Source organism: Schistocerca piceifrons, chromosome 7 (genome assembly GCF_021461385.2).
Source record: "Schistocerca piceifrons isolate TAMUIC-IGC-003096 chromosome 7, iqSchPice1.1, whole genome shotgun sequence".
Lineage (NCBI taxonomy): Eukaryota > Metazoa > Arthropoda > Insecta > Orthoptera > Acrididae > Schistocerca > Schistocerca piceifrons.
In genome coordinates, this window is record NC_060144.1 from 471303589 (window position 1) to 471315787 (window position 12199).

The 12199-nt window shown below is 43.2% G+C and overlaps 1 protein-coding gene across 1 annotated transcript in view; it reads left to right on the forward strand.

The window, feature by feature from the left end:
- The first annotated feature begins 115 nt into the window (after positions 1 to 115).
- The window catches only part of LOC124804775 (programmed cell death protein 7-like), a 55563-nt gene continuing 43479 nt past the window's right edge, over positions 116 to 12199 (forward strand). Inside the window, 1 exon segment of the mRNA XM_047265096.1 lies at positions 116 to 505. Within this exon segment, the coding sequence (XP_047121052.1) occupies positions 125 to 505 (381 nt within the window). The 5' untranslated portion in view covers positions 116 to 124.

Here is a 12199-nt window from a genome sequence, read left to right on the forward strand (position 1 = left end):
GTGCAAAAAATGGCAAACAACCTAGCATCTCAGTCACAGTGCATTACAGATAGTGACAAATTTGCATTGTGGCATCCTCCCCCACATGGAGTAACTCCTCCAGCCTCAGTGCCATCCTGCTTCAATGTACCACCTCCCCCTTTTTCAAAGCCTCCTCCCAACGTCCATACACACACTACCACCACCACCACCACCTCCTCCTCCCCCTCCCCCACCTGCCCTTCCTCCTCCTCCTCTTCAATTCTGCACATATCCCCCTTTTGTTGCTCCTGCACAGCAAATTTTCAACTTGCCAAATAATGGAAACAACACTGCTCACATCCACACAGTCCAGGATACTCAGCAGAGTTCGTGTTTCCAAGTTCAAACTTCATCTTGGATTTCTTCTCAGGATAATTTAGGTGTGCAGTTTGATGATGAAAGTCAAGATGAAAAGTGGGTGAGACAGTTCCTGTTTCAGAGAAGACAGCCTCTTCAGCAAAGACCAGCTCAAAGAAAACTGAAGGTCAGTAAAGAAATAAGAGTGCCTACTTAAATTTCGTCTTTTGATAACTTTTGTACTTAAAAAGGCAGAAGATTTTGATATTGACAACCGTTCTCCAGTAGTACAGAGATTGTAGTGGAAGTTGCTCTCATAGGTTACCTATATCACTTCAAGTTTCTTTTGAGTGGACTGAACCTAGCAATAGTAGATGTCGACTTTGACCTGAGATATAATGTTGTGGTGTATGAACTCATATGTGCATTGATAGAATACTAAAAAAAAAATTTAAGTTGCTTCTAGGCTGCTTTTTTTAAAATAGTTTGTAGTGATGGATTGATCTATAGCTGAGGCGAAGTTCTATGTAAAGATGGGAGAAGATAGGTTGTGAGTTGTTCAACAATTCAATATCATGAGAATAACAATAGTTAATGTTCTCAAACTTGGCATAAAACCATGGAAAAGGTAGATTGTTCATCACCACACAGAGAGGTGCTGAGTCGCAGACAGCCACAGTGAAAATGACAGCTAAAATAATTAAGCTTTTGGACAAAACCCTTCTTCCAAAATTGAAAGAAAAAAAACACCAATGCATATGGCCGCTGAGGGTGCAGGGTCCCGACTACATTTGATGTGAACAGCAATGTGCTGGTGTGTGTGTGTGTGTGTGTGTGTGTGTGTGTGTGTGTGTGGGGGGGGGGGGGGGGGGGGTGTAAGGTGGCAATGTGGGGAGGGGAGGGATAGCAAGGTGAGGGGAGATGGGAGGATGTGCTGCAGGGGAAGGAAAGTAGGGAAGGAATAGTAGGTGCATTGGTCAAATAGGAGGAGTGTGTGTAGTGCTGGAGTGGGAGCAGGAAAGGGGATTGGTAGGTGGAGGGGCAGGGGACTAGTGAAGGAGAGACCAGATGGGATTACAGGAACAAAGGACAAGTGAAGCACACCATACTGAGCAGCTTGTTCAGCAACTGGGTAGTCCAGCTGTCTCTTGACCACGGTTTGGCAGTAGCCATTCACTTGGACAGATTGTCATGCCCACGTAGAAACTGACACTATTATTGCAGCTTAGTTTGTGGATCACATGACTTCTTTCACAGGTAGCTATGCCCTTGATGGGTCAGAGATGCCTGTGGACAGGACTGGAGTAGGTTGTAGGGGGAGGACATAATGGGACAGGTCATGCATCTAGGTCTGTTGCAAGGATATGAGGCAAGGGTTTGGGAGCAGTGGTGGATTAGGATTGACAAGTATATTGTGTAGGTTTGATGGGTGGTGGAATACCACTGTGGGAGGGATGGAGAATATACTCCTCATTTCAAGATATGGCAAGAGTTAGTCAAAACCCGAGAGGAGAATGTGATTCAGTAGCCCCAGTCCTGGGTGTACTGAGTCATGAGAGGGGTATTCCTTTGTGGCTCAACAATGGGGATGTGGGAGGTGGTAGGCGAACTGGAGAGACAAGGCATGGGAGATAATGCTTCTGGGTCTGGTTCGGAGGTTAATTTGGTCAGTGAAGGTGTTAGTAAGACCCTTGCCTTATTTGGAGAGGGGTCTGCTTGTCACTACAGATGTGTTGGCCATGGGTGGCTAGGATGTAAGACTTCTTTGTATGTAGTGGGTGGCAGGTGTCAGTTTTATGTGGACAGATGTACTGGTGTAGCCATCCTTGAGGTGAAGCGAATCGGGAAGAAGGTGTTGAGATTTTTGAGGAATGTGGATACGGTGTTTTCACACGTAGTCCAGGTCACAAAATGTCATCATTAAATTAGAACCAGGTGAGAGGTGTGGGATTCTGTTTTGTTATTCATGTTATTGTGCACTTGGAATTTGATGAGTGGCCTGTCAGTTATTCTGATTACATTGAGTTAGTGCAGACAGATGATACCAACAAATTCAGTATATTGGTTTTTACATTGCAAAGGTACAGAATATAACTTCTTTCCTGCCTTGCCCTCCATTCCTACTCTATCACACAAAATGGTGAATGCAAGAACTCCCTTTGAAGTCCAACCAACATGTTAGCTCATGCTTGCCAACTGTTTACACTGAAATATTGCTCTGTTCTGCGTAACCCCTCCCGCCTGAGGTTTGAGTCCTTCCTCGGGCATGGATGTGTGTTGTTCTTAGCATAAGTTAGTTTGTTGTGCGTAAGTCTTGGGACTAATGACCTCAGCATTTTGGTCCCTTAGGAATTCCCACACAATTTGAAGTGATCGATTCCTGATGCTCATTAGTAAGTGTTTGCTCAAGTGTAAATGAAGGTTCAGAGATATCCACATCAAGAGACATACTGTGCAAGCCATTGTGAAATAAATGGTAAAGACTTCAAATGAGCTAGCCAGAGTCAGGGTGTTTCCATTTTCAGAAATGGACAGGGGTTGAGGCAGGAGTTAAAGGACTAACCTTTCCATTAAAGGGCAGTTGGTAAGCTAATAATGTTGGAAAGCAGCATAGTTTTGAATCGTTCTTTATGTCGAGTTGCACCAACTGTGAATAGCCAGTGAGATTTAGTCTCCTCTCGTCTCTTGGCATAAGTACAGGGTGATTCAAAAAGAATACCACAACGACAAAAGGCAGAGCTAAGCACTATCTGTCGGCGAATTAAGGGAGCTATAAAGTTTCATTTAGTTGTACATTCGTTCGCTTGAGGCGCTGTTGACTAGGCGTCAGCGTCAGTTGATGCTAAGATGGCGACTGCTCAACAGAAAGCTTTTTGTGTTATTGAGTACGGCAGAAGTGAATCGACGACAGTTGTTCAGCGTGCATTTCGAAACAACTCAGTATGAACGTGACTCGCGTAAGGTGAACGTTTTCTGTGCCATTTCAGCCAATAAAGTTTTTGGTCCCTTTTTCTTCGAAGGTGCTACTGTAACTGGACTACAGTATCTGGAGAAGTTAGGGAATTGGTTGTTCCCTCAGCTCGAACAAGAAGCACAACAATTCATATTTCAGCAGGATGGAGCGCCACCACATTGGCACTTATCTGTCCGTAACTACCTGAACGTCAACTACCCGAGGCGATGGATCGGCCGCCAGGCAGCCCGTGACGCCGCCAGGCAGCCCGTGACAGAGCACTTCATCACTGGCCTCCAAGAAGCCCTGATCTTACCCCCTGCGTTTTTTTCTTATGGGGGGTATGTTAAGGATATGGTGTTTCGGCCACATCTCCCAGCCACCATTGATGATTTGAAACGAGAAATAACAGCAGCTATCCAAACTGTTACGCCTGATATGTTACAGAGAGTATGGAACGAGTTGATATTGCTCGAGTGTCTGGAGGGGGCCATATTGAACATCTCTGAACTTGTTTTTGAGTGAAAAAAAAAACCTTTTTAAATACTCTTTGTAATGATGTATAACAGAAGGTTATATTATGTTTCTTTCATTAAATACACATTTTTAAAGGTTTGGTATTTTTTTTGAATCATCCTGTACAATAATGCTGAATGATAAGTGCTATTAACCATATTTCTCATTTCCCATACTCCTGTGTTGGCTGTAGAAACAGTTACAGGCACAGCTATATGCAGAAGGATCTGTCTGTCTCCCACCCAACCCTCAACCCCCCCCCTCTCTCTCTCTCCCCCCCCTCTCTCTCTCTCCCCCCTCTCTCTCTCTCTCCCCCCTCTCTCTCTCTCTCCCCCCCCTCTCTCTCTCTCTCCCCCCCTCTCTCTCTCTCTCCCCCCCTCTCTCTCTCTCTCCCCCCCTCTCTCTCTCTCTCCCCCCCTCTCTCTCTCTCTCTCTCTCTCTCTCTCTCCCCCCCTCTCTCTCTCTCCCCCCCTCTCTCGCTCTGCCCCCCCCCTCTCGCTCTGCCCCCCCCCTCTCGCTCTGCCCCCCCCCTCTCTCGCTCTGCCCCCCCCCTCTCTCGCTCTGCCCCCCCCCTCTCTCGCTCTGCCCCCCCCCTCTCTCGCTCTGCCCCCCCCCTCTCTCGCTCTGCCCCCCCCCCCTCTCTCGCTCTGCCCCCCCCCTCTCTCGCTCTGCCCCCCCCCCTCTCTCGCTCTGCCCCCCCCCCTCTCTCGCTCTGCCCCCCCCCCTCTCTCGCTCTGCCCCCCCCCTCTCTCGCTCTGCCCCCCCCTCTCTCGCTCTGCCCCCCCCCTCTCTCGCTCTGCCCCCCCCCTCTCTCGCTCTGCCCCCCCCCTCTCTCGCTCTGCCCCCCCCTCTCTCGCTCTGCCCCCCCCCCCTCTCGCTCTGCCCCCCCCCTCTCGCTCTGCCCCCCCCCTCTCGCTCTGCCCCCCCCCTCTCGCTCTGCCCCCCCCCTCTCGCTCTGCCCCCCCCCTCTCTCGCTCTGCCCCCCCCCTCTCTCGCTCTGCCCCCCCCCCTCTCTCGCTCTGCCCCCCCCCTCTCTCGCTCTGCCCCCCCCCTCTCTCGCTCTGCCCCCCCCCTCTCTCGCTCTGCCCCCCCCCTCTCTCGCTCTGCCCCCCCCCCTCTCTCGCTCTGCCCCCCCCCTCTCTCGCTCTGCCCCCCCCCTCTCTCGCTCTGCCCCCCCCCTCTCTCGCTCTGCCCCCCCCCCTCTCTCGCTCTGCCCCCCCCCTCTCTCGCTCTGCCCCCCCCCTCTCTCGCTCTGCCCCCCCCCTCTCTCGCTCTGCCCCCCCCCCTCTCTCGCTCTGCCCCCCCCCCTCTCTCGCTCTGCCCCCCCCCTCTCTCGCTCTGTCTCTCTCTCTCTCTCTCTCTCTCTCTCTCTCTCTCTCTCTCTCTCTCTCTCTCTCTCTCTCTCTCCTTGAACCTGGTTCTCTTTTTTCTCTCAACCTCTTGATCCCCTTACTTGTGAATCATAGATATAGTGTTAAGAATTAAAAGATAATAAAAATGCTTGCAGATGTTGACCATAATTCTATTTGATGAATGTTTTGCTGGTAACTTATTTGGTTCATAATAAGAGCTTCTGTTCACTGCCATTGACTGATGGCTGGACGAATGAATGACATTACATTGATATGTCAGCTGATTTAAACACATTGTTGTAAAATAGTGTGTACGGCCCCCCCCCCCCTCCTATTTTCATTGTCTACACCATTACTGTTTCAGTAAATACATATGCGCTCACTGCACAACAGCAAACAGTTGTCGGATGGAGGTAGTTACTAGTTAAAAAGAAATAGGGCTGAAAAAGATTTTCTAAAGCTTGTAGAGTTTTTGAGACAGGATTCTTGGAAATAATGAAACTACAGATACCATCTGCCTACTTTGACTTGTGTTATCAAAATGGCAGGCTGATAAAATTCGTCAGAATCCAATATGCATAAAACACAGGCCACAAAAAGAACAAATGGTTATCATGAGAACTTGCAAGCCAACTGTCATGCTCAATCTCTCCTGGATTGCAGGCTACACAACAGACAAGTATTTCCCCACAACCTAAATTAAAAACAGAGTTCAGTTTTCTATGTGTTTACATACATCATGTGCCACATTATTACATCTCCAGGCAGTCACCATCCTGCATTTGCAAGATCAGTTGACCCAAATTTCTGTATAAGCTAATGATCTTGTGATGGGTGGTGATGAATCCAGGAAAAAAGAGAACAGTGCACTCAGGCTGTGCGGTATCTGTAACTGTACATAAAAACATCAGATGTGATTTTTATCTACCAATATAAACTAGTGTCAACCCAGTTTGAAGGAAGTGCAGAATTTTTTTCAAGGAAATAACAAAAGTGTGGACCAACTGCTAATGAAGTGGTGCTCTTTGAAAAATCAAATGCTTAGTTTTGCCTCAATTTTTAAATAATGTGCAATATCAAAAGTTAATTAATGGAAAGGGTTCTGAAAGTACTATGAATTAGTATTCAGTACAATAGGGCTACAAACAAAGACCTCTTAAACAAAGACAACGTGGTCCATGCATTGACAGATCCTTCTTTTGTTTACATAATTGCCTCCATTACAATTTGGATTGCAAGCAGATTTGTTAATAAATCAGAACACTCAGTTGCCTGTTGCCTCGCTTTAAAAGCAATAGACATAGCACAGTGTCGGTGAAATCCATGTATAAACATGACACAGACTTTGGAATAAATAATATTAGTTTATATGTTGACAGAAAACTATGGATGATGTTTTGCCTAGGCTTTTAATAGAATGTCCATTATGTTTAAGGCAAAGTATGTAAAAAATGTAATTTAAATGTTTTGATAGTTCAGAGATTCATACACACATTGGTTGTAACAGTTTCAGTCCAGTTCGGTTGAAGTTCAGATGTCAGTTTGTCATTAACTAAAATAGAAGCTGCTTGATGATTGTGTAGTTGCAACGAAACAATGATTTTATAGTGTGTTACAGATAATCAGGAGTAATTTTTCAAGAAAGTGTTTTTCTGACAGATGATTGCTATAAGTAAATACTAAGGGATATGAATACAGCTAAGCCAGTGGAAAAGGAGCAACCTTCTTGTTATTGCTTAATATGGAAGTACAGTGTAATGAACATCCAGCAAACATAAAAACTCTTCCTATCAGTGGTGCAATCAAATTTTACTTACCACATGGTGAGTTTTAACAGACCTTGAGATCATTTCTTCTATTGGCCATGGTGGAATATAACTCCTCGTAATACAGAGCTTGTCATACAAATCTGTGAACCCTTCCAGTAGAAATAAATGCTGTAGAAAAGGTACAGTAGTAAAACCACTTACTTCTCTTGAAGTCAGTTTGTGATGTCAGGTTGATCTGAGATTTTCAAATTCATCCCAATACTGAATTCAGTTCATTCTAGTACATAATCACCTGACTAGTTTTGTTGTTAGTAAAGCCCTTAAAACAGATGGCAAAGGAAGTAGCATACCACTTCTACTCTTCATGGAGCTCCATAAATCCTCCAGACAGACAATGTGAGAGTGTTTGCCAACAAAATTGTTTCAAATGTACGTAAGAGTACTGGTCCCAATTGAAAATTGTACATACGAAACCTTGTCATAGCCAAAATCAAGGAATTGTTGAAAGAGCAAACCAGAATGTGGCGTAAATGTTAACATGTATGCAGAGTGAACAAAATAATCATTGGAGCATGGATTTAAGGTTCATCCAGTTAGTGGAAAAGTGGAGCATATTATTTCAATATCAGTAGTCTCCATATGAGGCTCTGGCTGCAAAATAAAGGTTTGACTTAACACATCAACCCTGCTACAATAGATTTTAAATGAAGAATTGGAGAAGATTGCTGATATATTAATAAAGCTGTCAAATTTGAAGATGTCAGTGAAAATCTGGCGGAAGCCCACCTTAAGTTTGTTACAGCTGTGACTTCAACATTGACTCAAGCATCTGAAATACAAAGGTTCATTTGCTGTGTCCCTACAGAACCTACAAATGAAGCATACCAGTCAGTGTCTGTGAATGCCACATCAATGTCATCTATGGGAATTAAGCTCCAATGAGGGAAGAAGTAATTTGATGTGCGTATTACATGGACCCTTTGCCTAAATAAGAAAAAGCCATTATTGGCCAGTAAGACATAACAAAAAGAAATCTAGAGCCTCAGGCAAAGAAAATAAGTGCTCTCTGACAAAATGCTCCCATTAGTCGATCTACAGTTCCTGTTGCTGAAACCAATAAAGGGTGTGATGATTGTTGCAACATTTTGGCTGTTGTGGTTGTGACAAAAGCCGATTTTTATAAATCGGATACCAGAGAAAATATTCGAAAGCAGTTGTACACAAGGTCAGAGTTCACGGCATGCAAGAAATTTCTCCTAAATTCCAAAGATCTTTCGATGGCAAAAGAAGTCGCTCTCAGGTCAGTTGCAACTCGGCAATCTATCGAGACTGGACAAGGATTTGTGAAGTGCATGTATAAAAATGTATGCTAGAACCTATGATTGTGTGCAAAAGAAAAAGTTATTTGCAATACAAAATGTCATTTTAGTTCCACTTACTGCATGAAAGTACAGCTTCGAAGTATAAAAAAGCTGAAGGCTTAGTGTCAGTTATTGTTTATCACTTTTCAATTGTAATAATAGTAATTCTTAAAAAGCTATTAAAACGTATCTATTTCAGGATACGCTAGTTTTCAGGCACTCACAATTGTTACAGTTTTCATGGTTTAATTTAACTGTGATTAAATATTTAACTTTAGAGTTTGAACGTGTTATTTCATTGTAATTTTATCTTGAACTTTGACATATCTGTAAAATGCTTGGATGTTTTACATGCCAGAGGCGTCGTCGTCGGTGTTGGTGTCGTCGTCGTCTTCAGTCCAGAGACTGGTTTGATACAGCTCTCCAAGCCTCTTCATCTCCCAGTACCTGCTGCAACCTACATCCTTCTGTATCTGCTTAGTGTATTCATTTCTTGGTCTTCCCGTATGATTTTTAACCTCCACACTGCCCTCCAATACTAAATTGGTGATCCCTTGATGCCTCGGAACATGTCCTGCCAACTGATCCCTTCTTCTAGTAAAGTTGTACCACAAGTTTCTCTTCTCCCTAATTCTATTAAGTACCTCCTCATTAGTTATGTTATCTACCCATCTAATCTTCAGCATTCTTCTGTAGCACCACATTTCGAAAGCTTCTATTCTCTTCTTGTCTAAACTATTTATCGTGCATCTTTCACTTCCTTACACGGCTACACTCCACACAAATACTTTCAGAAATGACTTCCTGACATTTAAATCTATACTCGATGTTAACAAATTTCTCTTCTTCAGAAACACTTTCCTTGCCATTGCCAGTCTACATTTTATATCCTCTCTACTTCGACCATCATCAGTTATTTTGCTCCCCAAAAAGCAAAACTTGTCTACTACTTTCAATGTCTTATTTCCTAATCTAATTCCCTTGGCATCACCTGACTTAATTCGACTACATTCCATTATCCTCATTTTGCTTTTGTTGATGTTCATCTTATATCCTCCTTTCAAGACACTGCCCATTCCATTCAACTGCTCTTCCAGGTCCTTCGCTGTCTCTGACAGAATTACAATGTCATCAGTGAACCCCAAAGTTTTTATTTCTTCTCCATAGATTTTAATTACTACTAGGAATTTTTTTCCCCTTTACTGCTTGCTCAACATAAAGATTGAATAACATCGGGGATAGGCTACAACCCTGTCTCACTCCCTTCCCAACCACTGCTTCCCTTTCATGCCCCTCAACTCTTACAACTGCCATCTGGTTTCTGTACAAAATGTAAATAGCCTTTCGCTCCCTGTATTTTACCCCTGCCAGCTTCAGAATTTGAAAAAGAGTATTCCAGTCAACATTGTCAAAAGCTTTCTCTTAGTCTACAAATGCTAGAAACGTAGGTTTGCCTTTCCTTAATCTATTTTCTAAGATAAGTCATAGGGTCAGTATTGCCTCCCGTGTTCCAACATTTCTACAGAATCCAAAGTGATCTTCCCCAAGGTCGGCTTTTACCAGTTTTTCCATTCATTTGTAAAGAATTCGTGTTAGTATTTTGCAGTCATGACTCATTAAACTGATAGTTCAATAATTTTCACATCCGTCAACACCTGCTTTCTTTGAGATTGGAATTATTATATCCTTTTGAAGTCTGAGGGTATTTCACCTGTCTCGTACATCTTGCTCACCAGATGGTAGGGTTTTGTCAGGGCTGGTTCTCCCAAGGCTATCAGTAGTTCTAATGGAATGTTGTCCGGGGCCTTGTTTCGACTTGCGTCTTTCAGTGCTCTATCAAACTCTTCACACAGTATCATATCTCCCATTTCATCTTCACCTACATGCTCTTCAATTTCCATAATATTGTCCTCAAGTACATCACCCGTGTGTAGACCCTCTATATACTCCTTCCACCTTTCTGATTTCCCTTCTTTGCTCAGAACTGGGTTTCCATCTGAGCTCTTTTCTCCAAAGATTTCTCTTAATTTTCCTGTAGGCAGTATCTATCTTACCACTAGTGAGATAAGCCTCTAAATCCTTACATTTGTCCTCTAGCTATCCCTGGGTAGCCACTTTGCACTTCCTGTTGATCTCAATTTTTGAGGCATTGTAGTCCTTTTGGACTGCTTCATTTTCTGCATTTTTATGTTTTCTCCTTTCATCAATTAAATTCAATATTTCTTCAGTTACCCAAGGATTTCTACTAGCCCTCTACTATTTCATCTCAAAGCTACCCATTCTTCACCTACTGTATTTCTTTCCCCCATTCTTGTCAATCATTACCTAATGCTCTCCCTGAAACTCTCCACAACCTCTGGTTCTGTCAGTTTACCCAGGTCCATCTCCTTAAATTCCCACCTTTTTGCAGATTCTTCAGTTTTAATCTACAGTTCATAACCAATAGATTGTGGTCAGTCCACATCTGCCTCTGGAAATGTCTTACAATTTAAAACCTGTTTCCTAAATCTGTCTTACCATTACATAATCTGTGAAACCTTCCAGTATCTCCAGGCCTATTCCATGTACACAACCTTCTTTCATGATTTGTAACCTAAGTTGTAGCTATGATTAAGTTATGCTGTGTGCAGAATTCTACCAGGAGACTTCCTCTTTCAATCCTTACCCCCATTCCATTTCATCTACTAAGTTTCCTTCTATTGCTTTTCCTACTGTCGAATTCGTCACCCTTGTCTATTAAATTTTCGTCTCCCTTCAGTATCTGAATAATTTCTTTTATCTCATCGTACATTTCATCAATCTCTTTGTCATCTGTGTAGCTAGTTGGCATATAAACGTGTACTACTGTAGTAGGCATAGGTTTCGTGTCTATATTGGCCACAATAATGCATTCTCTATGCTGTTTGTAGTAGCTTACTTGCACTCCTATTTTTTATTCATTATTAAACCTACCTCTGCATTACCCCTATTTGATTTTGTATTTATAACCCTGTATTCACCTGACCAGAAGTCCTGTTCATTCTGCCACTGAACTTCACTAATTCCCACTAAAACTAATTTTAACCTACCCATTTCTCTTTTTAAATTTTCTAACCTACCTGCTGTAATGCCAGTTTTCTTTCTCCTGATAACGATGTCCTCCTGAGTAGTCTCCGCCCAGAGATTCGAATGGGGGACTAATTTACCTCCGGAATATTTTACCCAAGAGGATGTCGTCGTCATGTAACCATACAGTAAAACTGCATGCCCTTGGGAAAAATTATGGCTGTAGTTTACCCTTGCTTTCAGCTGTTTGCAGTACCAGCACAGCAAGGCCATTTTGGTTAGTGTTAAAAGGCCATATCAGTCAATCATCCAGACTGTTGCCCTGCAACTACTGAAGGGGCTGCTGCCCCTCTTCAGGAACCACACGTTTGTCTGGCCTCTCAACAGATACCCCTCCGTTGTGGTTGCACCTACCCCACCAATGGCAAGGTTTAAGGTTCATTGGGGGAGGGGGGGGGGATACTTTTCCCAGGAAAAGTATTAAACGCCGTGCCAAAAAATTCTAAGCATTCTACACAATGCCTTCATTTTACACTTTGCTGGTAAACAGAAATATTTATTTATTTACTTATTTATGTAACCTGATTTCACACAACAGTACATTTTTACATTGTAGTTAACTAAGAAATAAGTTTTAGTAAAGTGGTATAAATGATTTGAGTGTCTGGCATTTGAGTAAATAATGCGAAGGACTAATAAAGTTAATACTGGCAATACATGTACTAGTGCAGCTGCTTTAAATTATTCTTCATCCTGAAACATTTCTGCTTACACAGGTCATTCTCAAAGCCTCTTTCAATTATTTCTATTGTCCCAAGGTCTGTTGTTCAGCATTTCCTCCCATTGGAGTCCTTTGATTCACGTCATCATGCACTTCAGTCTCTC